General features: G+C 31.5%; 4 protein-coding genes across 4 annotated transcripts; 2 read left to right on the forward strand and 2 right to left on the reverse strand.

Moving 5' to 3' along the window:
- Window positions 1-8289: 8289 nt before the first annotated feature.
- LOC107632355 (uncharacterized) lies at window positions 8290-10503 on the reverse strand. Its single transcript, XM_088506578.1, has 4 exons — window positions 10377-10503; window positions 9555-10044; window positions 9082-9455; window positions 8290-8441 (listed from the first exon to the last, which is right to left on the reverse strand). The coding sequence occupies exons 1-4, from the start codon at window positions 10501-10503 to the stop codon at window positions 8290-8292; spliced, it is 1143 nt and encodes a 380-aa protein (XP_088362704.1).
- Window positions 10504-11175: 672 nt separating this feature from the next.
- On the forward strand, window positions 11176-12799 carry LOC110270502 (uncharacterized). The gene is made up of 3 exons (XM_088506579.1): window positions 11176-12150; window positions 12265-12687; window positions 12743-12799. The coding sequence occupies exons 1-3, from the start codon at window positions 11176-11178 to the stop codon at window positions 12797-12799; spliced, it is 1455 nt and encodes a 484-aa protein (XP_088362705.1).
- Window positions 12800-12818: 19 nt separating this feature from the next.
- Window positions 12819-13788, forward strand: LOC148569678 (uncharacterized). Its single transcript, XM_088506580.1, has 4 exons — window positions 12819-13000; window positions 13091-13295; window positions 13378-13544; window positions 13637-13788. The coding sequence occupies exons 1-4, from the start codon at window positions 12994-12996 to the stop codon at window positions 13786-13788; spliced, it is 531 nt and encodes a 176-aa protein (XP_088362706.1). The 5' UTR covers window positions 12819-12993.
- Window positions 13789-20799: 7011 nt separating this feature from the next.
- LOC107629147 (exocyst complex component EXO70H1) lies at window positions 20800-23048 on the reverse strand. The gene has a single exon (XM_016331853.3). The coding sequence runs from the start codon at window positions 22973-22975 to the stop codon at window positions 21038-21040; it is 1938 nt and encodes a 645-aa protein (XP_016187339.1). The 5' UTR covers window positions 22976-23048; the 3' UTR covers window positions 20800-21037.
- Between the last annotated feature and the right edge of the window lie 4389 nt (window positions 23049-27437).

A 27437-nucleotide genomic window follows, 5' to 3' on the forward strand; every position in this document is an offset into this window, starting at 1 on the left:
CGCCTCATTAGTCACTATACTATTATTAATTGGTCATATGTATTAATTATTATGGTTTAATTTGACTTTTCTTTTGTGTCAAAAAAATTTTTCACTTTTCTTTAGTTTATTAGAAATGCTCATCGATAAGGAATATATAGGTATGACACTTATTTGAAACGATCTCCCTTTAAAATCTTATGTACTATATATATCCCCTCGTTCCATTCTTTATAAAAACAAATATTAGATTATCTTCAACTCGTTATTAATATTTAAAAATATAAAATAAAATATATTGTTAAATTATTAAATTAAAAAAATAAATTAATAATTAAATAATAACAATTAAAAACAATAAATTTTAATAATTTTTTAATATTTTTTTAATAAATAATATCATTTGTACTACACTGATCTTTTAGCAATAGGGAAACTCTCAATACGTTTGTCCAAAATTAATTATGTATGTCAATATTTATATTATATATAAGATTAATATTTACTATTATAAAATTATTTATTTCAAAAACTTAAAAATAAATATTTAAACTCTAAGTATATAATTCATCATATAGAGAATAGAATTGATTAGTAAGAAAAATAGAGAATTGATTAGTATTGATGCGGATAAGAATGGAATTGCATCCCGTTTTTTAATTAATAATGTTCAACGATAGTCTAATTAACACTACTCCTTTTTGAGCTTTACATTACATATATAAACTTTGAAAAAATTATCGATCATATATATATATATTAACGTTTGCATGTTGATTACTATAGCCAGCAGTCATCTTATGTTCAACTCCAATAGGCAAATACATATACTAATTATTTAATAAATAAAGTTTTATAATTAAAGTAAATGTAACAAATATATATGTACACTTTTAAGAAGTGTGAATTAATATCCATTACTTCTATTATGCAGAAGGATTCATCGGACGTGAAAATTCAGGTGCAGTCGACTTCACGTGAAGTTAATAGTTGAGAGTCGTTAGATAAAAATTTAGTCAAATCAGTTAAATCATTTAATGACTTTTAATTATATATCAACTTCACGTGAAGTCGAGTGCACCTGAGTTTGCACCTTCATCGAAAGATATTATAGGAGATTTTATAATTACAACTATCTATTATGGGAAAAAGGGTGGTGATTTATTTTCATATACACATCAATCAACATCGAATTATCCCACGCATATATAGAGAGAGAGCTATCATCATAAAGCTTGTTTTTGACAAATATCTCACTCCAAACCTAAACAAATATCTCTCATTCGATGCGTTTGTGGAAGGCTCATAACTCATAATATGAGTCCTTTTAATAACATATATATGTGATTTTGAACAAAAAGAAAAAAACGTAAAATCTATAAAATTTTCTGGGAGGGATAATATATAATATTAACACGGTAATGTTAACTCCTAAAAATTTCTCTTGAGAAAAAGCTAGCAAGGAATCCGTGACTATAAAAGGGTTACCAAAGCTAGCAAGTTAAAAATTATTTTTTTGAGTTTTTGATTTATAAAAAATAATAGTATTAATATTTAGTATAATTTTTAAAATTAAATTGTATCTTTTTAAAAAATTATTTAAATATTTATAAAAAATTAAAAAAATAACTTTTTATAATAAATAAAATTTTTTATTATATTTTTTTTAAATAAATATTTTTATAACTAAAAAATCAAATATAAAATAATTTATTTATAAAATATTTTTAATATAAATATTTATTATTTGAATTATTTCTTTAAAAAAATTTAATTAAACTATTTACTCAAAGTGGTCTAATATTCTTGTTAGAGTAATAAGTCCAAACCATCTTTTAGTTAATGAATGAAGGAGTCATCTATGTATACTAGTAGCATGTTCTTCTGAACCTTTCCCTTTATTTGACGTAGGATTTTTATTTCATGTGATCACCCATATTTAATGCCAACAACTACTACGTACTATACCTTTCTTTTTTTATACAAAAATCTATAATATATATGCCTCTCTTATATGCGTCTCTAGCTTTATGGAAAGTCTACCATTACAAGTTATTATTATAGCCGAATTATTAGATAGAATCTTTCTAGAGACATCATTATATATAATTACCCTTTTAAAAATTAAATCTTAATGTGTGAGTTAATTCGTGCCCGATAAATATTTGTATATATATTCTTATTACAACACATTTAAATATTTAATACATATATTAATACATATATACATATATACATACATACACGTATATTTCCACAAATATATATGTATATATATAATAAGCTTTTTTTTCTCAAATATACACAGAAAAATATGAATTTAAATATTATTTAATAATTTATATTTTCTCTTAAACACCATTCTATCCAATATGTGTTTCGCACACTGATGTTATACAATATCAAAATAAAAAATTTACTTTCTGAAAAATAATAGTAATTAAATTCTATTTTTTTTAATTATAAAAATTTTAGTATCATATCATAATATTATTTTTTTCAAAAGGTTAAATAATAAATAAATAAATAATTATATTTCTACTAATATTGTATCTTAAACTTTGGTATACACATACTATTATTATTATTTTTTCTTGAAGTGAATTCAATGGGTTAATAGTTAAATTAGTTTCTAAAAGATGGGTCCTTTTTTAAATTTCGTCTTTAAAATATTTTATCAATCAAATTAATTCTTCAAAAATTATAAATTAATTAATTTTGTCCTTTCATCACTCAATTAATAGTTTCCGTCAATGATTAATGATATAAACATTAACTGATAGCATATATAATACCTAACATGTCGAATTGGACGCTGAAGAAATATGTTTATAAAAAACTATCAATTTAGTAACCATTTTTCCAATTATATAAATCCTAATTCTAATATAACCTAACGACACTAAATTAATAAATTTTATAAATATATTTGTTCGGTGTCTAATTAGATATGCTAAGTTAGGTGTCATGTATAATGTGAGTTAATATTTTATATCATCAATTGTTTATGAAAATTATTAGTTGAGTAACTGAAGGACGAAAATGATTAATTCATAATTTTTGAAGAATTAATTCAATTGATAAAATCTTTTAAAAACAAATTTAAAGAACAAATCATATTTTAAAGGACGAATTTGACTATTAATCTCGAATACAATTGACACATTGTGACAGCTGTGGCCTATGCCTGTTGCGTGAATTGAAGGAGATGGGAAAAGAGACAGCTTTTGGTTTTAATAAGAAAGCTACGTAACTATGGTAGTATAGTGGTCCATGGCTCTAGATTAGAGATCTTTAATATTTCTTATATGTCTATGGTCTTATAACATTATAAACTCTCTTTTCGTCATTACCAAATCATATATACATAGGATTGTATTGGGTTTTAATTTCGTTTATGAATTAGCCCCTTTTATTATTATGTTACTTTTAATTTCTCTAATCTTATGTAACGCATAACTTATTTTATCGAGTAACTTTGTTGTATATATTTTGTCAAATTTATTTTTAAGCTATTGCTAACAATTTCTACAAACTCTTTTTAATAGTATATATATAACATTATTGAAACGTTTTGATTATCATAGTAATTATTACTTCATGAGAAAGTAGTTTCTTTAATGAAATCATATTTATTAAGGATATAAGTAATTCTTGTGTAACCGGCTAGATTTGATCAAATAATTATTTTATTTGTCTGTTTAATTAAATATCGATATTTAAATTTTATTTTGTTTATGCATCAATTTATTAGTTACAGACTTTTAAATAGAACTTATCAGACTTGGTAACAAATTAGTCGTTAACCCCCGATGATACAATAAGAAACAAAAACCATGTAATGGTGTAAGAAAAATAAAGAAGATGAAAATGCATCCCAAATATATATAAAGCGAAAATGTTTGGTAAATAAAGAAAATTAGCTAAAAACAGCCATAACTTACTTTATTTAGCATTTATTAATTGTTGCAACAATTAATAAAGACTAAATAAAATAAATTCTGGCTGTATTTTTTGTCTCCCTAGCATTACCCATATAAAGTGGATTTTCGTTTTCAAGTCTGTGGTTTGGTTTCTTCCGAGGGAACTACTTACTTGTTTGGGGTTACCTTGTCATAGCAAAACATTCAAGGGGTTCATGTGATGACTGATGAGAGTAAGAGTTTAAGATTACATTTCATGTGGCCAAAATTTGTGCCAACTTTTGTGGCCAAATCGTACATGAAGTTGGGGATGGATGTGGAAGTTAATTATTAAGGTTATAAATGATGTTTCTTGAAAAATAAAAATGTTTATGTAAGCCATACCGTAGCCAATCTATTAAATAAATCATAATACTTCTTCCTGTTCACTATTTCAATTTAGAGAATTTTCTTGGTTCAATTGGAGTTTATTCTCAAAATTGGATCTTCTCATACGGTTTCTTTTCTTTTTTGGGAATTTTTCTTAATGTCATTTAAATCTTGTAGTTGTAAGGTAGGATATCATATTTTATAAGATCAATTGAAAAGAAATAAGAAAATCAATTTCAATCGGTTTTTTTATTAAAGTCCATAAATAAAAAGTGCTGGGCCACGAAAACATTTAAAAATAGACAACAATATATTTTGGAAAACTAGAACTAACCACTGTTCAGACAAAGAACAGAAGGACCCAAATTCTTTTTTTTTTTTTGGTCAACAGTATTTTCAATCCAACAGACTAATGACTAATTCGCTGTAGATCTGAATTTCAGGATCTATTGTTAGCCAATGAATTACTGCATACACAAGTTATCCAAAAAGAAGAACTATACAAACTAAATAGGATAAGGAAATCCCTTGTTTATCATTAACTAATAATCTAATGACCTTCATTGGAAGTACATCCCAAAAGTGAAATTCTGGTTTAAAATTCAGATTTTTTCGAACTAGGCAATCATAGCATCTATTGTCTTTTATATATATATTTAGAAAATAAATTTTCCAGTTTTTCTTTTTTCAAAATACCATGTCCCTTATCAAAGCATTGGGGTGTTTACCTAGGTTGAGCCAAATCTATTACTGGCAAATCCTAGTGTTTTAATTTATTTTAGTCTGGCTCCACCGCCATTAAAATTTTTCTTTTGGGCCGACAATTTAGATTTAAATCTGACAATGGCTATTACATGTTAGCTACAACTTTTGGGCCTTTTGTAGAAAATTTCTACTAAGACTGCTATACTTTTCCTATACTACCTTAGTTCCTTTTAGCCTCTGGCTTCTGGGTTCCAACTTCCAATCCCTTGTGGCTTCTTTTTTAATATCCAAGCTTTTAACTCTTCTTTTCTCGTGACCAAAAAAAAAAAAAAAGTTCACATCCGTCACCTCTCGTTCATTTATACAAGTATTTATAAGTGTATCTTCTTTTTTTTCTTACGCACGTTCTTCTTCCTCTTCCTAGTTCTTCTTCTTCTTATTTTCTTTCGTTTTTTACCTTCTCATTCTTCAACTATTACTGTACGTTTTCACTGTACCTTCTTCTTCTTCTTGCTGCACGTTCTTCTTCCTCTTCTTCTTCTTCTTTTCTTTCGTTTCTTGCCTTCTCTTTCTCCTTCTTCAACCGTTACTGTACGTTTTCACTGCACCTTCTTCTTCTTGCTGCACGTTCTTCTTCCTCTTCTTCTTCTTCTTCTTCTTTTTTTCTTTCGTTTCTTGCTTTCTCTTTCTCCTTCTTCATTTACGTGCTTTTCTCTCTGTTTTCTTTCTTCATTATTCTCGATTTCCATTGTTTTTTGACATCAAGCTCTGAAATCGTTTTTGAAAAAGAAGAAGCAGCAGAAGATGAGGAGGAGAAAGAGAAAGAGTTCTGAATTATGCATAAGGTGTACTTCAACGAATTTTGGGTGTATTTCTTAAATCCTTTAGGTGAAATTTTTGTAATCCTTTGGGTATATTTTTGTAATCCTTTTGGTGTATTTCTATAATCGTTTGGGTGAATTTCTGTAACCGTTTGGGTGTATTTATGTAATTCTTTGGATGTATTTTTGTAATCGTTTGAGTGTATTTCTGTAATCGTTTGGGTGTATTTATGAAGTTTCATTATCTTCAAATTTGGCAAGAAACTCGTTTTCACGGAGGAAGAAGAAGAAGAGTCGTTTATAATGCATGGTGAGTAACGCGCTTTGGAAATAGAAAGTGGTTGAATAACGTGCGTTTATTTACTCTTGAATGTGGGAGTGTAATGCGTGTTTTTTGTTGGGCTTGTGCCAACTTGTAAGACTTGTAAACCAAAAAAACTTGTATTTGTAGCAGGCCTCTTATTTTTTATATTAATTAATTATTATTAATTAGTAATTATTTAAATTTTATTTTTTTTAAATATAAAATTAATAATTATTAGTTATAATTATTTAAAGTTTACTGGTTAAAATTGTTTATTTATACTTTTCTTCATGAGATATTACATTGGATCCTGTTTTTCGACTAAATCCGATTCTTTTTATAATTGGAATATCCGGTTTCGGGTCTCGTCGGCAACTTTCGGACCAACTCGATTACATATTTAGATTAGAGAGATGCTTGGGTATTGTTTGTGACAGACTTCCTCTAAAATCTTCATATATACACCTGTGACCTGTCCAAAGAAATCTTTTACTAGACATTTTTTTTTATAGAATATATCATCGATTTCCTTTGAAAAATTAATAGTTTAATGCAAAGACCAAACACAATGGTATATATACAGCAATGAACATATTGAAATATGAGAAAAGTTTGGCAACTAAAATATTTCAGTATAATTAGTCAATTTTTTTTAATTAATATTATTTAAATAAATTAATTATATTTTGATTTTTTATCTTTTTCTTATCATTTTTTATTATTTTACTTATTACATTCTTAATAATTCTCACATATTAATCATATTAATTATAATAATATATCTCTAATTATTAAGTATTAACTAAATCATATATTAATGTTTTTTTTATAACTTAATATTTATATTTACAATTGTCATAAAGACTAATAATAATAATAACAAGAAATTATAATAATAATAGTCCTTAATTGACGTTAATTATAATGATTGTCATAACCACTAATTTATTGTATCACTTCGTTATTATTAAAAGCAATTTATGTAACGTATAAGACCTCTACGTTTAAGAGGAAAAAAGCATGATTTTAATATATCTGACAATCAGAAACTTCAATATTTAAGAGCAAAAATTACGAGTTTAGTGCAATTGAAAGTTTGAAACTTTTTTGGTTTAATTTTGGTCGGGATAGGCTAAAGAAATTCACAATCAGTCGTAATTATCATTTTAAATAGTATGACATTTAAATTTGATCTTAACACACACGATGTTTATGCTAAAATTTTTAACATAGTTTAAGAATATGAAAAATCACAACAGAGACAATGAGATATAGAATATCATTTGTAGATTTGTGATTATGTCATTCATAAATACACATAATATTTATAATTATATGTAACTAACATCCAAAAATTAAATTAATGTTTATTAGTTATTATATTCATACACATATTATTTTTTAGTTATTGCATAAATAAAACATAACATTCATAATTTCATATTAATAACATTTATAATTTCGTACTCATAACATTCATAATTTATATATATGATGTTCATAATTAATAAATTTTTATAATTAATATTACCAAATTTTAAATTATGTGTCTTATTGTATTCTTCAAATTATCTTGTATGTGCACTACTAATGAATCATGACTTTAATTATTTTAATATTTTTTATTTAATATTTATATGTATGCTTATTTACTGATTTTAATATGATGAGTTAATAATTATTTTAAAAAAAATATTTTTTAATTTTTGTTTATATTTTATATTTTATATTTTATTTTTTAATTGTTAGAATATATTAGGATCAATTAGCATTGATTATAATTATTTAGCATATCTAAATATTTATTATAGGATATTACGTCTTTATTATTTCGATTCTCTTAACACCTATAAATACCCTTTTATATTGTATCCATAGTTGTCAGAACCAAACCGGTGATCGAACCGGTCAGGTTACTAGATCACTAGGTCACTGGTTCAATCGGTGGGTCACTGGTTCAACCGGTGAGTTACTGATTGAACCGGTTAGCCCAGTCCCATATAAGTAAAACATATAAAATAGCTAAAAACTTAAAAATTAACAATTAAAAAAATATATCTCCAATAACATTTTAATAAACATTAAGTCTCAAATCATAAAAATAAGTAATACGAAAATAAACATAAAATTTATTAGTACTATTACATAAACAACTCAATTTAACACAATGAAAATAACAATTTATGGATTATATCCAATGAGTAATTTCAAAGTCTGGATATCTTTCTTCATCTGACAAATCTGGAGCTACATCCTGATTAATTTCATTCTGATTTGCATTTTTCATAGAATTATTATTAGCTTCATCATCATCTCGATCATCTTTCAGATTCAATTGATCTAGCATTTTAATAATGTTTCACAAGTTATAATCAATAATAAGGCAAAACATTTGGTTAAAGCATTAGAAAATTATCCCTAACAAAAATATACCCAAATCATCTAAAGCTGATTGAAAAGACATATTTGCAAGATTATTTCGTAAAGCATCAACTTCTTTAGGAGTTAAAAATAGTGTTGAATATTTCATTATTCATTCCGAATGATCCTCAAATGCATCAAGACAAATTGGATCATAACTTTGCTTTCTCATTCGATTCTTATATTATCAATTAACTTGATTATTCTTATTATGACTAAAAATTTAAAATAATGCTTTCAAGAAAGAATAATGAAAAGTACCTTTATTGTAGCCTTAAGTTGTAATGAACATAAACAAAATTATTAAGCTTTTGATGCTCTAACCGATTCCTTTTCTTTGAGTAAATGTGTTAAAAAATACTCCAATTATGCTCACAACCTGAAAAACTACAAATTTGACTCAAAAGACGAATCGCTAAATTTTACAAGTTTGGTGCTCCACATCTATAAGATTCCCACCATTGATCTTAACATAAAAAGGAATAATATATTACATTCATAAAAATTAAATCATAAATATATCACAATCATAAAAGACTAATTTCAATAAAAAATTTACCAGGCATCACTGTACGTCGCTCGCGTATTGTAGACTGTCTTCCAAAGTATCCTTTAGCATTCTTAAATATTCTCATCTCATTTGTCAATTTAGAATTTAAATCTGCATCATCGTAAGCATATCTCTCAATGACATCTAGTAGGCCAGAAGTTGTTTGCTTGTGCTTTTCAAATTCACCAGCATTAAATCGAAAAGCTGGATTTAACCAATAACCAGTAGCATGAAGGTTTTTTCGAAGTTGTGAACCGCAACGTGAATCTAAAATCTTTAAATAAGGATCAACAACCTTCTTTCTTTTTTGAAACATCTTCACTATCTCTTCCATAGCCTTATAAATAACTTGATAAAGGAAACCCATTGCAGCTCTATCTTCACTATCCACAATACGCAATACACAAACAAGTGGCTTCATAAGCTTAACAATATCAGTGCATTGATTTCAAAATTTAGAATCTAAGACTTGATCCACAAACTTTTTGGCTTTGGCTTCTTTAGAGTAAGCTGAGCTTGTCCATTTTCTAGATGTCACCATAGCTCTCAATGCATCATTTTTAGCCAAAATACTTTGCAAAGCAATGAAATTAATGGCAAATCGAGTTAGAGCTGGACGAAGTATTTTTTGTCTGCCAGTGAAGTTTCTCATCAAGTACAAAGGATGGTAATGATTATAGATATACTTCATAATCATTGAAGCTTGTGACACAATTTCAGTCATTTCCTCTAACTTCCAAATATCCTGCAACATCATATTAACACAATGTGCTACAGAAGGAGACCAATACAATCTAGGAAACTCCGATTCCAACAACCTTCCAGCAGCAATGTAATTTGCAGCATTATTTGTCACTACATGTACAACATTCTCAGGACCAACAAATAACACAAGATCCCTAAGCAACTTAAACAAAGCATCAGCAATTTTCGAGACATGAGAAGCATCAACTGACTTTAGGAAAACAGTTCCTTTAGGGCAATAAACCAAGAAATTAATAAAAGTACGCCTACAATGATCAGTCCATCCCAGTGTTGTCAGAACCGGACCGACCCGGCTAGTCGGACCAGAAAACCGGCGAACCGATGCTATAACCGGTCCGGGTGAGTCATCCAACCGAAGAAGGAACTGAACCGGCGAGACCCGTATTGAACCGGCCGGGTTTTATCAAAACCGGTGAACCGGCGGGTTTCGTTTAACCCGGACCGGTTCGAAAAAAAAAATTTTTTTGCGATTTAAAACGACGTCGTTTCTTTAAAAAAAAAAAAAAAAGCGCAGAGCTGCTGCGTTTTGTAACCCTAGCCTCCATCCCCTTCCCCTGTTTCCCCCTTTCCCTTCGCATGCTCCCATACCCAAACGGTTTGAGTTGAGACTTGAGAGTTGAGAGTTGAGAGACCACCATCACCATCACCATGGCGCCATGACTCCATCCCCTGCTACTCGCCTACTCTGCTTCAGCTTCAAGCTTTCAGCCACTTCGTCGCCCCGTCGCCCCGTCAGCTTCAAGCCTTCAACCACGCGGCACTCACCTCACCACCGCATCCAGAGCAGTGCGCGACTCACCCCATCCATCAAAGATTGAACATTGAAGTCGCCTCCTCGTCGCTCCTCGATCCAGATCTCCCTCAGTCCCTCTTCTCTGCTCGACGCTCGTCGCTGATCCATCCGTGCAGGTAAGTTTTTTTAATTTTTTAATTTTTTGAAGTTAATTGATTAATGATTATGGTATGCGGGCAGATAAGAACATGTTTGATAGTTTACATATGTTTGAACGTTGAAGTTAATTTTTTAATTGGTGGTTCACATATGTTTGAATGTTTGATAGTTTGATTTCTGTTTGATTTTGGTATGTGGGCAGATGAGAATTGTTGTTTGGTATGTTTGGTATGTTTGATTTCTGTTCGATTTTGGTATGTGGGCAGATGAGAATTGTTGTTTGGTATGTTTGGTATGTTTGATTTCTGTTTTATTTCAGTTCAGTACTTCAGTTTGTTGATTGTGAATTGTTGGTTGCTGTTGGATATTATTGTTAGTAGTTAGTGGATTGTTGTTGTGTATTGTTAGTCATTTAGTCCTGGACCCTGGTTGATTAGGAATTTAGGATGGCTTCATCAAATACACCATCAGAAACACCAACACCAACTTCTCAGGAACAAGGATCAACTCCTGATCCAACAATTGGAACCCAAAAAAATAGTAACAGAGGAAAAACTGATCCTGCATGGGGCCATTGTAAACAAGTTTTGGATAAAGGAAAAACTGCTCTGGTATGTATTTATTGCGAGAAGCATATTAGGGGTGGAGGAATTAATCGGGTTAAGCATCATTTGGCTGGAAAAGGTAGAGATATTGAGGCATGTCGAAAGGTGCCAGCTGCGGTGAGACACCAATTCTCCCAAAACATTGAAGATCTTCGAACCAAGAAAAGAAAAACTCAAGAAGAATATGCAGAAAGTTATGGTGCTTGTGATGACGTTGAAAGGGAATTTGATGAGATTGAACGTAATGAGATGCGACAACAACAAGCATCAAGAATTCCAGCACCTAGCTCTAGAAAGGGAGTTGGAAAACAACTCAAGGGACTACAATCCTTTTTTCCACCGGCAGCAACACCTGGTGCTCAACCAAGTATTAAAATTGTTCTCCAAAGCAAAGAAATTGTGGAGAAGTGTGATATTGCTATTGCAAGATGGATGATGGATGCCTCTGTGCCATTCAATGCGGTTAATTCAGCTTATTATCAGCCGATGATCGATGCTATCGCAAATATGGGTGCAGGGTATAAAGGGCCAAATTACCAAAGAGTTCATGGATATTTGTTGAGTAAATTGGTTGAAGATGTAAAGAAGATGATTGAAGGTTATCGTGTGATTTGGAAACAAACTGGATGTACTATCATGGCTGATGGATGGACTGATCGTTGTAGGCGTACTTTAATTAATTTCTTGGTTTATTGTCCTAAAGGAACTGTTTTCCTAAAGTCAGTTGATGCTTCTCATATCTCGAAAACTGCTGAGGCTTTGTTTAAGTTGCTTAGGGATGTTGTGTTATTTGTTGGTCCTGAGAATGTTGTACATGTAGTGACGGATAATGCTGCAAATTACGTTGCTGCTGGAAGGTTGTTGGAATCAGAGTTTCCTAGATTGTATTGGTCTCCTTGTGCGGCACATTGTATTAATCTGATGTTGTAGGATATTGGAAAGTTTGTGGAAGTGACTGAAACTGTGTCACAAGCTTCAATGATTACGAAGTATATCTATAATCACTGCCATCCTTTGTACTTGATGAGGCAGTTCACAGGCGGCCGAGAAATACTTCGTCCAGCTCCAACTCGATTCACCACTAATTTCATTGCTTTGCAAAGTATTTTGGCTCAAAAGGATGCATTGAGAGCTATGGTGACATCTAGAGAATGGACAAGTTCAGCTTACTCTAAAGAAGCCAAAGCAAAAAAGTTTGTGGATCAAGTCTTAGATTCAAAATTTTGGAATCAATGCACTGATATTGTTAAGCTTACGGAGCCACTTGTTCATGTATTGCGTATTGTGGATAGTGAAGATAGAGCTGCAATGGGTTTCCTTTATCAAGCTATGTATAAGGCTAGGGAAGACATGGTGAAGAGGTTTCAAAAAAGAAAGAGGGTTGTTGAACCTTATTTGAAGATTTTAGATTCACGTTGGGATTTACAACTTAAAAGAAACCTTCATGCTGCTGGTTATTGGTTAAATCCAACTTTTCGATTTAATTCTGCAGAATTTGACAAGCACAAAGAAACAATTTCTGGCCTATTAGATGTGATTGAGAGATATGCTTACGGTGATGCTGATTTGATTACTAAATTGACAAGTGAGAAGAGAATCTTTAAGAATGCTGAAGGAGACTTTGGGAGACAGTCTGCAATACGTGAGCGAAGCACAGTGATGCCTGGTAAATTTTGTATTAAAATTAGTTTTTTATGATTGTGATATGTTTAAGATTTGATATTTATGATTGTGATTGTTTTCTTTTTATGTTAAGATCAATGGTGGGAATCTTATGGATGTGGAGCACCAAACCTGCAAAAGTTAGCAATTCGTGTTTTGAGTCAAACTTGCAGTTCTTCAGGTTGTGAGCGTAACTGGAGCATTTTTGAACACATTCACTCAAAGAAAAGGAATCGGTTAGAGCATCAAAAGCTTAATGATCTTGTTTATGTTCATTACAACTTAAGGCTACAACAAAGGTACTTTTTATTATTCTTTCTTGAAGGCATTATTTAAAATTTTTAGTCATAATAAGAATAATCAAGTTACTTGATAACATAGGAACCGAATGAGAAAGCAAAGTTATGATCCAATTTGTCTTGATGCATTTGAGGATCATTCGGAATGGATAATGGAAGATTCACCACCATTTTTAACTCCTGAAGAAGTTGATGCTTTACGGAATGATCTTGCAAATATGTCTCTTCAATCAGCTTTAGATGATTTAGGTATGTTGTTGTTAGGGATATTTTGTAATGCTTTAACCAAATATTTTGCCTTATTATTGATTATGATTTGTGAAACATTATTGAAATGCTAGATGAATTGAATCTGGAAGAAGATCGAGATGATGGTAAAGCTAATAATACTTCTGTGAAAAATGCAAATCAGAATGAAACCAATCAACATGTAGCTCCAGATTTGTCAGATGAAGATAGATATCCAGACTTTGAAGTTACTCCTTGGATATAATCCATGAATTGTTATTTTCATTATGTTAAATTTAGTTGTTCATGTAATAGACTAATAGTACTAAATTTTATGTTTATTCTCGGATTACTACTTATTTTTAGGATTTGAGATTTAATGTTTATTAAAATGTTATTGGAGATATATTTTTTAACTGTTAATTTTTAAGTTTTTAGGCTTTTAGCTATTTTATACATTTTACTTATGTGGGACCGGGTTAACCGGTTCAACCAGTGACCCACTGGTTGAACCAATGACCCAGTGACCCAGTAGCCTGATCGGTTCGATCACCGGTTCGGTTCTGACAACTATGGTCCATCCATCGGCCATGATAGTACATCCAGTTTGTTTCCAAATCACACGATAATCTTCAATCATCTTCTTTACATCTTCAACCAATTTACTCAATAAATATCCACGAATCTCTTCCATAATTTGGCCCTTTATACCCTACACCCATGTTTGTAATAGCATCGATCATCGGCTGATAATAAGCTGAATTAACCGATTAAATGGCACAGAGGCATCCATCATCCATCATCCATCCTGCAATAGCAATATCACACTTCTCTACAATTTTTTTGCTTTGGAGAACATTTTTGATAGTTGGTTGAGCTCCAAGTGTTACTGCCGGTGGAAAAAAAGATTGTAATCCCTTGAGTTGTTTTTCTTTTCTAGAGCTAGGTGCTGGAAGTCTTGATGTTTGTTGTTGTCGCATCTCATTACATTCAATCTCATCAAATTCCCTTTCAACTTCATCACAAGCATTATAACTTTCTGCATATTCTTTTTGAGTTTTCCTTTTCTTGGTTCGAAGATCTTCAATGTTTTGATTGAATTGGTGTCTCACCACAGCTGGCACCTTTCGACATGCCTAAATATCTCCGCTTTTTCTAGCAAAATGATGCTTAACTCGGTAACTCCTCCACCATTAATAAGCTTCTTGCAATAAATACATAACAGAATAGTTTTTCCTTTATCCATAACTTGTTTACAATGGCCTCATGCAGGATCAGTTTTTCTTCTGTTACTATTTTTTTGGGTTCCAATTGTTGGATAAGGAGTTGATCATTGTTCCTGAGAAATTGGTGTTTCTGATGGTGTATTTGATGAAGTCATCCTAAATTCCTAATCAACCAGGACTAAATGACTAATCTCCAAGAATAATGTACAACAACAATCCACTAACTACTAAGAATAATATACAACAGCAACCAACATATATAACAGATAATCAACAATCAACAATCTAACAACAATGGATAATCAACAAACTGAATAGAAATTAAACATAAATCAACAATCAAAAGAGATCAAACAGAAATCAACATATATAACAATAATATGTTACAAAAAACTGAACAATTAACAATCTAAATTCTAACAGAAATTAAACAGAAATCAACATACATAATGAAAAAAATTTGAAATCCTAACTAACTTTAAAAAAAAAAAATTATTAAAGAACTAAATTATTAAAAAATTTGAAATCCTAACTAATTTGAAATCCTTTAATTCTAACTAAAGGACTAAATGATTAAAAATTTGAAATCCTAACTAACTTTAAAAAAATAAAAAATTCATACCTGGAGGGATAAGTAGAGAAGAGGGAGATCGGATGTGACGAATAGTAGCAATAGCAGGAAGCGACGATCAGTAGGTAACGAGCAGTAGTAGTAGTAGGAGGCGACAGACACACAGGAGCCGACGACGTTCGAATCTTCGATGGAGGTGCTTCTTGGCTGTGGTGGGTGGTGCACTGGTGCGGTTGCCTCCTACGAGCACGGTGAGCCGGGTAAGGTGGCGCTGCCGCGCTGGCTGAATGGGTCTCTCTCACACTCTCACACTCTCTGTCTTAGACTCTCAGGCTCTCAGCTCTCAGGTGGTCTCTCATGGCCAAAAGGTTTGGAAAGGGAAACAGGGAAAGGAGATGGAAGCTTGAGCTAAGATTTCTTCCTTTCAGTAGCTCAGTTTATTTTTTTTTTAATTTTAATCGAAACGACATCGTTTCAAGTGAAGGAAAAAAATAAAAGGGTTCGAAGCGGTTTGGGTTAAATGAAACCCGCCGGTTCACCTGTTTTGGTCAAACCCGAACGGTTCAAACCGAGTCTTTTCGGTTCGCTTCCTCATCCGGTCAGAAAGCTCACCCAGACTAATTCTGTCACTAGTTCATCGGATTTCTGGTCCGATCGGACGGTTCGGTCCGGTTCTGATAACATTGATCGTATCATTTCAGACAACTTGAATAAACTCAATAATACACAAATCATTTCTCCAGTTAGTCTCTTGTTTCTAACATTGTATCAGAGCCATGATTTCCTCCTTGAGGAGGATATGTTGCTTTTCTTCTGATGAAATCACTGTATTTTTCATATTTTTCTTTCGTGCCATTTTTTTCCTCATCTTTTGTCAATGCTTTGATGCTTTCTCACCTAACCGACTAGTTCATTCACTACTTTCTTATTCTCATGGAGAAACCATATATTTTCGTCACCTTCCGATAGTTTGTCATCTCTTTACACTTTGTCACTTTTTCAGCAGTTTTCCAGCAGTTCGCCATATTTTCAACAATTTTTCGGCAGTTGGCCACTCTTCCAGCAGTTCTATTTGTGTTTTCTCGTGGCAGATCCATCTGCGTTTCTTTGTAGCAATTCCGTTTGTGTTTCTTTCAGACAGCGGCCGTTTCGTCTGCGCTTTCTTCAGACAGCGGTATTTCCATCTGCGCTTTCTTCAGACAGCGGCAGTTTCATCTGTGCTTCCTTCCGTCAATTCTGTCTGCACCCGTTCTATTAGTTTATGCATTTTTTTATTTCATTATTTTAAATTTGTTTCAAACTTGAGGGGGATGTTACAATATATTAGGATCAATTAGCATTGATTAGAATTATGTAGCATATCTGAATATTTATTATAGGATATTACGTCTTTATTATTTTGATTCTCTTAGCACCTATAAATACCCTTTTATATTGTTTCATTCCAGACAACTTGAATAAACTCAATAATATATAAATTCTTTCTCCAGTTAGTCTCTTGTTTCTAACAGTAATAGTCTATATGTAAAATATGAGTTGTATAAGAAGTTGTTAATTTTTTTTAATTTAACATCCATAATTTTATATGTATAACATCTATAATTTTAAACACAAAATTTTTATAATCAATGAATTGATATTAACTTATTATTTATTACTTTATTTTATGAACTTTGCTAGGGAAACAATGAAGAATCTTGACAATATGTACAATGGATTTTAAATTTGGCCCAATACAATAAAAAAGAAACCCAAACAGTTATTTCAAAAAATTAACCATCCTAACCCTAATTGATCAATAGAATTTATCCAAACAACCTCTCCCCCAACGTCTGCTACCCCATCCTCATCAATCATCCTACCTCTCCAGCATTAGAAGTTCTCTCACCGGCCATTAAACAACCATCCACGTAGTTATTAAAATAATCATCCGACTACCTAGTGAAATTACCATCCAGCATTTATTAATTGTATATACTTAAACTGAATCAAACAAAATAACCATCCAATTAAAAATTAAAATAGTCATCTACATACCTAATGAATTGAACATCCAACATCTAAATTCATCCGTTGATGTATATACTTTGAAGATGTACGGAAAGCAAAATCCAAAAAAGCCAAGTTGGCCACAGGACATTTTTGAAGTGGGCTACGTTTGCATGTACAAAAACAGGAGCATCATGGACTAAACTAATTTCTTGCACAATTATTGTTGTGTTATCCTACGTTGATCTTGGACCTATACCTATGTAGGGGGAGGCGACGTCTTTGAAGGCGGCGGCGGCCATGGCGGTCTTGGGCTGCGCGATGGTGACGCTGAGCGTTCGTGGTGCGCATGTCGGCGTGAGTTATGGGCGACGGCGGCTAGTGTCTGTGGCAGCGCGGCACCGATGAGAGGAAGAGACTAGGCGAAAAGGCAATCACATCAGATGGGGAGAAGGAGGCCGTTTTTGGGGTTTACGTAATCGTTGCAAATCCTTATTTATTTTGAATCTCAAATTGGTAATTATTAAGAATTAATTATTTATTTATCATTTGATATTAATTTTAATTTTACCCCTATTGTACACATTGTACACTAAATTTATTGGCTTCTCATACTTTCTCCTTTATAAAATGTATTGAGATAATTTGAGACTTTTTAGGATTAAAAATATCATAATTTAAAATTTTTATTTGAAAAAAAAATTATAAAATTATGAATGTAATAATGAAAGAAAATTTTTGAGATTTGGCACATATTAAATTTAGAATTGACTTTTGCTATAATTAATAAAAAAAGATATTTATAAAAAATTAATTATATCAATTAAATTAAAAAAATAATTTACATTTTGTTTATTGATACAAATATTATTGATCATATATTTTTATTTAGGTGTTTGCTTCGATACGATCATAAATTTATCCGTATTGGTACAATTAAAATGTAGACAAATTAAAACACGACATGTGAATTATATCTTCCAAATTAATAATTAATTTTTGTTTTATTAAATATCTATCATATCAATTATTTTACTAAACTATTCTTATACTTTAATAAAAATAAAAAAAAATATTTTTTTATTTAATATTACAAAAAGACTAAAATATCCTTTTTTATATTAAACAAAAACTATCTTAATCTTTTTAATTTAGTCAAAATTTAATTAACTTTAGTTTTATAATTTTAAATCAGAATCAATTTAAAAATTAAAACTAAAATATATCTCATTATTCATACACATTAAAAAATTGCTTCATTGCTCATGAACCCTAATCTAATCTCTCTTATCCTTGTTCATACCAAAAAGAACACATCTGAAAAATTTTTCTTCATCATTATATACCAATCTACAAAATAAATTACAACCTCACTCCTAATTCCTAGGCGGACAGCAGCAGCCTATCCTCACCCTCTCCCTTCCTCGTAGCCGCTCTCTCTCTCCGTCGTTCTTCACGCACCAGCAGCCGCCTTGTCGTTCTCCATGCATCAACAACCCTGTGTCGCACTCCGTGCAGTGCAGCCATCATGTCGTCCTCTACATAGTAGCAACCCCATATCACTCTCCAGCGTTGTAAACCCCGTTAAATTAGTAAATAATTAGTCAATAAATTAATTTTTAATAAAAAAATAGAAATATGAATATTATATATAATTAGGATAGAGCTCATTAAAACGAGAATTTTGACACTAATTTCGAAAACTTCGGCCCAAAATTAGACCGAACAGGCCGAACCGGACCCAAATCGAACCCGTGGACCCAACCGGCCCAGCACTTAAGTGAGCCAAAGCTTCTTTTCTTCCCCAATTCAGCACAAGCAGCGCTGAAAGCACAACAAGGGAGAGGAGAAAAGAGATTTCCCTAACCCTTTACGGTAATTCAAATCACCGTATCTCCTCCGTCCGAGCTCCGATCGTCGTACCGTTTGTGGCCACGCGACCAACGCGTCGAGCTCTACGTTTCTACCGAATAATTTCATAGGTAAGCCATTTAATTACACTCGGCTACTCCTTCTCCCAATTTTCGAAAATTATGTAGAGGTATTGAATTTCTTTACTTTTTGATGTATTAGGATCCAATTAGCTTGAGGAAAACATTCACCCTTATACGAAGCTTGGGTAAGGTGAGGATACCATAAATTCTCTTTAATTTTCTGAATTTGTGCTTTGGGTATTAAATTGGGTGTATATGTGTTATGAATGTGTATTAGGTTGTGAATAAATAATTGGAGCTTGAAATTATGGATATTGAAATTTGGAGGAAGCTGAGCACTAGTGTTTTATTGAAGTTTTTGGGGCTGTGTTTGTTTTAGTGAGTTACCTTGATCACTACGTGGAAATCGGCCAATATATGGTTTAGGTTTCACGCATTTAATATATAATGTTTTGTGAAAACTTAGGCTAGAGAATCATAGGATAGGTTGGAATGATTATGTATGTTGGATGTTTGGCATTAGTAACTTTGATTGGTAATATGAATTGTGTATGTGTTGGTGGTGTTATTGGTAAGTTGATGGTAATGATTGTATATGTATGTATGGCAAAATGGTGGTGGTTTTGTTGAAAGAAGTATGGAATTTTATTGATTGGTAGTAATGATTGTTTATGGATAGTTGAGTGATTTAAAGATGTTATATATTGTGTTTGTATTGAATGTAGGTAAAGGAAGTGAACATTTGAAATTGTTTAAAGAAAATGGAGGTTTTTGAAGTATGATGAAAATTGGTTTTTGACTGAACTTCAGCGAGCTATAACTTGACTTCCGGACCTTCAATTTGTTTCCAACTTGTTTTAAATGAAAGTTGGGTTTGTGAAGTTTATGCCGTTCGAAAAACAGATAAAAAACGATTTAAAATGATTAAGTTATGTACATTGGAAGTTTTGGTTTGGAATTACGTAAATTTTGTATCTTTCAACTTAATCAGGTTTTTGGAAAAACATACGTCCACGCGTACGCGTGGATAATTTTTGGCTGACCTCCTTATATGCATACGCATAATGAGCCAGCATGCATGTCCACGCGTATGCATGCCCACGCGTACGCGTGACATGAGGTACTCACCTACGCGTACGCATGATAAAAGAATGCGCGTGCGAACTGCCTTTCTACACTTCTATGCGTACACGTGAGCCACGTGGCTCCTATTTGCAAACATATTTTTTTTGAGTTTTAAATCCTATTTTAAACTTCTAAATCTCTATTTTTATTCTTCCAGCCATAAACAATCGTATTAAGTTTGATAATTAAGTATTATTCTTTATCTTTTACGTGAAAAAAAAATTATTTTATTAATAGAATACCAATACCACGTGCACGCGACACATTTATGATATACATTTCGTACATGACAAAGCACAAGTCAATATATATATATACTATGCAAATAACCTTCGTTTTCCAAAACGAAAACCTGAAAAAAATTATAGGAAAACAACCTTATTTAGAATAACGTAAATAATAAATAAAAAAAATTAATTTTAAAATTTTAATTTTAAATTAATTGAATTTATTTATATTTAGTACACTTGAAATATAGTCTATTATTGACATTCTTCACAATCTTTGTCATGTCGTTTATATAAGGAAATTGAAACCATATATGTTATGGCCAATATACAGTAATAAGACAGTATAAATACTTGAATAGTATACAGATACACTCTATTTGTGGTTATTGTGAGCCGTGACGTCAGCAACACAAAAGATATTTCATCAACACTAACATTATCACCTGCTGCTTCCGTTGGAGCGACGTGAAGACGACGTCGTCAAAGCATGCGACGAGCCACTACTCGATTCTCCAATGCCGTACAAAATATCTGACAATTGGTTTCCAATATCGTCGGGTAAGAACCGTATTGCCGATTCAGACCCGACCCTATTCTTATCGTAGAACTCGCCGTACTTGGAAACCAGCTTCAAAGCTATCGAGACTTTGATTTCGTCTCTCAGTTTCGGGTCGGGTACAACCCACCCGCTTTGTTTTTTGCAGGCTTCGTGAAACGCTGTGTTGAAGCTAACGAAGCAAGCCTTAGCTTGCTCCGCTGAGATCTCCGCCGCAGGATTCTCCGGCAGCGAAGTGAGCACGCTGTTCCACCCGACGCGCTCGTATTTGGCTACGTATTCCTTCGTCTTCGCTTCGTGCTTCGCCATCCACTCTTCACCGAGGAGCAACCCTAGGTTCGATTTTCGAACCTTTTCTACTACGTAATGCATGTTGTTAGCGAGGAAGAGGTAAGAAAGCGCCACGTCCTTGTAGCGCTCCGCTTTCACGTCGAGCTTGCAGAGAACCACGAGGATCAGCCATGCGATTCGCTCTGAGATCGCCGGCGACGGAACCGTGGAGAAGGACGACGACGTGCTATCCTCGTGGATCGGGCTTCGGTAGAAAGATTCCGGCATCGGAGACTGTGGATAATCGGCGATTATGTCAACGAGGACGCCGCTATAATCGGCTAGGAGAGAGATGTAGTTCAACACGTAGCCCGTGATTGGGTGTACTCCACCGCCGGGAATCGTCGTCTTGCACGGTTCCTTCTGAATCGCCGATTCAAAGTCCGATAGCATCGTCCTCACGGCGTCGCCAAGCTTCACCAAGGAAGTAACCGCCTGCGTACGGACTTTGGCGGTTGATTCGAAGGAGAAGATGGATTCAATCTGCTGCCAGTTTTCGGAGATCGCTTCGTACATATCGAGAGTCCTGAACATCTTCTCCGGCGTTTTCTTGCACTTTGCAACCATTTCCGGGAATCCAAACAGCATCATGGCGCCGTCTCTAGTGATCTCAGCGAAGGAAGACTCCGCGATCCGTTTCTCCGGCGCGGTGGCAGCGAAGACACTATCGCAGAGTATCCTCTCACCGTTGAAGAGAGTTCCGACGGCAACCTTCATCGCATTGAGCCAGTGCTTGATCTTCAACTCAACCACCTCCCAATCCATCTTCTGGAGACGCGAGAAGCTCAACTGCTCCACTCCAAGATTGTAAAGAGCTTCATCAACGATCGATTTCCTCACCAACACGTAAATCCTAACGCACTCTCTTCCGTAGCCAGTGGAAATCATGCAATCCGCGATTGCTTTCAAATCGTTGACGGCAAGCATGGAAGCTCTCTCGGCATCAGCGACTCCTTCTCCGGCAAGGCGAAACTCATCGTCGGAAACAATCTCATCGAAATCGGAGAAACTGTTCTGGCCGAAATCCGTTGAAGAACGGTTAGAAAGGGTTTCGGAGCGGTTAGAAACGGTTTCGGGATCGAGGTATTCCCTATTGGCCTTTAGGATCTGGTGAAACTCTCTCTCAAGAGTTTTCATTGCGATTTGCATGAGAGACTGTGCTCGAAGAAGATAAGCAGAGGAGGGATCCTGTGCGACGAGGTACTTCATAGCGGACTGTAGGCCCTTGACGGCGTCAATGTAGTGTTTGGCATCCAGGCGTGTTCCGCTGAAGAGTGAGCTAGAGTTTGAAAGGCGTGAACTAACGGAGTTATTATTGTTATTATTATAATCCCACTTGGTTATAAGTGACTCCGCCTTATGGATGTTATCGTCCATAAGGGTGTCGGAGAAGGTGCGAAGAGGGGAGGGTGGTGGTAGTGAGTAGTGACGTGGCGGATGATGAGAAGATGAAGGTTTGAAGAAGATACTTCTCATTCCTTTTCTCGGCATTTTGAATAGCTTCTCTTAGTATTTGCTAGTTTTGAAGAGAAGTTGTTGGAAGTATTACGATTTTTCAGCTTTCAGGTGTGAGTTAGGAGAACAGAGAGGGGGTATTTATAGAGGGAAGAAAGGATTAAAAAGAAATAAACAATACAATGGTTGATAACTTCATATTGCCTTCAACGGCGTACGCATATACGTACGACTACTATTATTTTATTATAAAAATGATGTATTATTTTTAATTTTTTTATATATATTTTATATTTTAATTTATATTTTATATTAATAATTAATTTTAATAATTAATTTTAATGTATATATAATATTATTTTTTAATTATTATTATAAAAATAATATGTACATATAAAAAAATTAATTATTAAATTAATTATTATATATTTATATATAAAATAAAATTTACATGTAATATTTTTATACAAAATTAATAATTAAAATTATTAAATAATAAATTATTAATTTTATATAAAAATTTATTATATATAAATATATATAATATTTAATTTATTTTTAATATATTTTTTATACATATAATTAATTTGAGGATTGATTTTTTGTACAAACTTAACGTGTGTAGTTATATTATTATTATGTTTTGTTTGACTCTGCTGTCTCACTTATGATGATTGAACAAAGAAGACACTGGCAAGTTGAGCAACCAAAACCGACCTGCTACCTAAGTACAATTAACAAGACACAGCCACAAACTTACAACAACAATTGTCAAAACTCACTAACTTCTCTTCAAACTTCAACTTTGTCTTTTTCTCTTTATCTCTATTATTCGTGGCTCAAAATTCATTGAGAAATTAATTAAAGACATTAAAAAAAAGAAAGTAAATATATACATAATCGTAGGAACAGTATACGGAGCCAAAAACTAAACAAAACTATATTAATTATTTATATTAATTGATTAATTTTAAATTTTTTAAATTTAAAATTGATTAAATAAACTTAATTAAAACTTATAAAAATTTTTTTTTTCTTTCTCACATTAATTCACCCACCTCTAACAATCACACACAGATCCCTCTCTCTCACCGTCAGGCCCTCTCCGCCTCCTCGCCGCGACCCATTCTTTTTCTATCACCGACATCTGGCTCGTCGGATTCATCACCGTCAACAAGAACAATTCAATTTCTTTTTTCTCATTACACACTTTCCATTCTAATTCAATTTGTTAACAGGGTCTTGATCCAAGAACAACAGCTAGAATATTTATCAATGCAAGATGTATCGGGGAGAAGAAGATCAATGGGGATGACTGTTTCATTCTCAAGTTTTGTGCAGATTCCTCCACACTAAAAGCCAGGAACGAAGGCCTAGCTGAGATAATAAGGCATGTTTTGTTTGGTTACTTTAGTCAAAAAACAGGACTTCTTGTCCACTTGAAAAACTCTCATCTCACTCGGATTCAGAACAATGGAGGAGATGTTGTGTATTGGGAGACCACCATAAATTCGTTTCTTGATAATTACAGGCCTGTTGATGGAATTATGATTGCTCATTCCGATCGTTCCGCGGCAACACTTTTCAGGTTTGGAAAAACATCTATGAGCCACACCAAAACAAAGATGGAAGAAGTATGGACACTTGTGATTAACACACTTAATCTTAGTTAAAAAAAGTTTCTGAATAATTACAGAAATATAAAAATAAAAAACATTCATTTAATATAAAAAAATCCTAATACTTAACAAAAGAAATATCCAGTTATATTTTAGTAAAAATAATTAAATATTTATAAAATTTTTAAAAAATATAAAATTCTTAAAGAAATAGAGATAATCACATTTACAATACAAAAAAACTCAAAAAATATATAAAAAAATATCTATTTAGTATGAAAAAGAAACATTTTAATACTTAACAGAAGAAACATCAATATATATTAACTTGTAGAGATTTTGAATTCACCCAAAAATATTTAACTGATTCTTTGCTAATACCTTTTGGTTGAATAATGTCTGTGATAATAATCCGGGTTTGAAGTCGTTATTTTCGTGTGCGTACTCCGAAAACTGCATATATTTCGTACGGTAATAATTACTGGAAGCTAAATTTCATGACTGATCATTTAATTTTCACTCACTTTCCCTCTGCCTTCTCTTTTGGCGGCACTTGTGATTGAGATTTATGCAGTTAACAACAGCAAAAAAGTCTTAAAAGATTATTGTTACATGTTACATTAGTCTAGTTTCTCTTAATTAACGCTGTATAAACAAAAGAAAAATTAGTTTATATTGTATGATCTTAATTACTCTTTTGCGATTGAGACGGCTACTATGAAAATCATGTTGCATAAATAAACTCTTAGTTATAACAACCTGATCATATTCTTATGTTATCTTTTTAGTTTGGCTCCGGTTTTGATGTTTTTAAATTGTGTAGACTGTTAAATAATTTTAGTAATAAAAATATAAAATATATTTTTAAAATTTTTTAATAATTATTAAATAGTAATTTTTTAGTTTTATTTATTAGTTGATTCTTTGTATATTATTTGATTTTAAAATTTATTCTGTATTTTATAAATTATTATTTTATTATTTATTATCTGTCTTGTTTTTATATATAATTTTGTTATTAATAATTTGATGTTCTATTAATATTTATTTTCAATTTTTTTAAATTTTATTTTAAGTTAAATTTTAATTTTATCTTTTTCAATCATAATATTAATACTTTTTTTAATTTATCATCGATCTCTTTTTTAATTGTCTGATTATATAATTGCAATGTTTATAATTTATTGTGATTATCAATTTGTTACGTTGCAGCGATCTTAATCATCGTTTATCAATTACTAGATATGTGTTTTTTGTAGTGGAAAAATCGTAAATTGCAAAAAAAAAAAAAAATATTTAAGTAATCGATTATTCGATTGGATATACTGAATTGAAATCCTTTTCTTTTTACAACAATCGATTGTTTTACGAGTAAAAATTTAATTTTTCTCCTGGTCAATCAATTTTATTACTTATCCAATTGATTAATTGAGAGATCCAATTGATTGGTTGAATTATTTAATTGATTTGCTGAAGAAAACAATTAATTAGATATTTTCAAAGTTTATTCTTTTTTTTTATATATATAAATAGCAACTAATTGATTGTATTTATAACAAACACGCTTTTTCGATTGTTTATGCCATCAAACAAATCAAACATACAATTTATTATATAATTCTTTTTAAATAACTCTCATTGTTTTTCCTTTTTCTTCCGATAACAGTCAATTCAAAAGAATAATAAACATTGAATCTTATATTCAGATAAATTCTCTAATTTTTTATTGGGTATTGAAGCAACAAAATTAACACCTACATCTTATCACATATCTCAAACTATGTACATAAAAGAGGTTCCAATTAAAGATGGAATGGAACAATCAAAGGGGACTCCCACTCTTATGGTTACTACTCTTAAGCTTATTTCCTTTCAATCTTTAATTTGTTCAGGATGGATTCTTACTCACCCGATACATAATAATAATTTATACATATATTATCTGTATGCAAAACAGTGCTTGCGTTTAATTTCATCCATTGAAAAATGATCATTTTCCTCCTTTCAACTGATAATTTTTTTTTTAAATTTACTGCATCCTCTTTTAAGGGAGTTTCCGTTGACTTATATCATTTCGTATTTAGCTATATTATATACTTCATATCATTTTTTGGTTTAATTGTAAATTGATATATTTCTTCTAAAGTCAAATTTCATGTATGAATCTTCAAATGAGAAGTTGCCGGCAAGTACGGAAACGAATATACGATCGAAACATTGCTAATCAATTATATTATACAATCATGTTATATATTCAACAGAAATCAGTAATCAAATAGTTATTTATATAAAATACATATTAAAATATAATATATATATATATATATATATATTTGGTGATTAATTTTTAGAGTGTTCATAATATTTTTAAATATTATATTATATTCCACAATATATGGCTGATACTTTCTACCGCAATAGCAACATAATACTAGTTTTGTAGGAGTCTTTTTATATTTTTAAAATAAAAATTAGAAAAATTGTGTCATAATTTTTTATTAGGGTTAGTTTCAGACAAGTAGTTATCTTACTCCCTTAATTAAATTTGTTTTCTCCTGTCCTTTATGAATTTGTATTTTATAATTCAAGAAAGGGCATATAAAATTTTCAAGAATTTAATTAACTTATAAAATATTTTTAAATGATTAATTCAATCATATATTTCATTAATTAGAACTCACACTATGTACGAGACAATATGGTTAAAATGTTAAAATATGAATTTTATTTTCATGTACTGAATAATTATTTTTTAAATTATTTAAATATATAAATCTAGCTAATTGAATGATTATATAAATTTTTTTGGGTTAACCACCAAAAACGCCTCCGAATTATTCAAATACTGACAAAAATACATCCGAATTTTACTATCGACA

Source organism: Arachis ipaensis, chromosome B3 (assembly GCF_059453495.1).
Source record: "Arachis ipaensis isolate K30076 ecotype BB chromosome B3, ASM5945349v1, whole genome shotgun sequence".
In the NCBI taxonomy this organism is placed as follows: domain Eukaryota; kingdom Viridiplantae; phylum Streptophyta; class Magnoliopsida; order Fabales; family Fabaceae; genus Arachis; species Arachis ipaensis.

Excerpts from the sequence above, each read along its gene's own strand:
- LOC107632355 (XM_088506578.1), bottom strand. The coding sequence starts at position 10,503 with ATGGAGTCATGGCGCCATGGTGATGGTGATGGTGGTCTCTCAACTCTC. Across the intron at positions 9,456-9,554 it reads AAAGAAGCCAAAGCCAAAAA|TGAAGATAGAGCTGCAATGG; the intron begins GTTTGTGGATCA and ends TATTGTGGATAG. Across the intron at positions 8,442-9,081 it reads GCGACGTACAGTGATGCCTG|ATCAATTGAATCTGAAAGAT; the intron begins GTAAATTTTTTA and ends TTAAAATGCTAG.
- LOC110270502 (XM_088506579.1), top strand. The coding sequence starts at position 11,176 with ATGGCTTCATCAAATACACCATCAGAAACACCAACACCAACTTCTCAG. Across the intron at positions 12,151-12,264 it reads GTCCTGAGAATGTTGTACAT|GATATTGGAAAGTTTGTGGA; the intron begins GTAGTGACGGAT and ends CTGATGTTGTAG. Across the intron at positions 12,688-12,742 it reads ATAAGGCTAGGGAAGACATG|ATTCACGTTGGGATTTACAA; the intron begins GTGAAGAGGTTT and ends TGAAGATTTTAG.
- LOC148569678 (XM_088506580.1), top strand. Across the intron at positions 13,296-13,377 it reads AACTTAAGGCTACAACAAAG|GAACCGAATGAGAAAGCAAA; the intron begins GTACTTTTTATT and ends TTGATAACATAG. Across the intron at positions 13,545-13,636 it reads ATCAGCTTTAGATGATTTAG|ATGAATTGAATCTGGAAGAA; the intron begins GTATGTTGTTGT and ends TTGAAATGCTAG.
- LOC107629147 (XM_016331853.3), bottom strand. The coding sequence starts at position 22,975 with ATGCCGAGAAAAGGAATGAGAAGTATCTTCTTCAAACCTTCATCTTCT.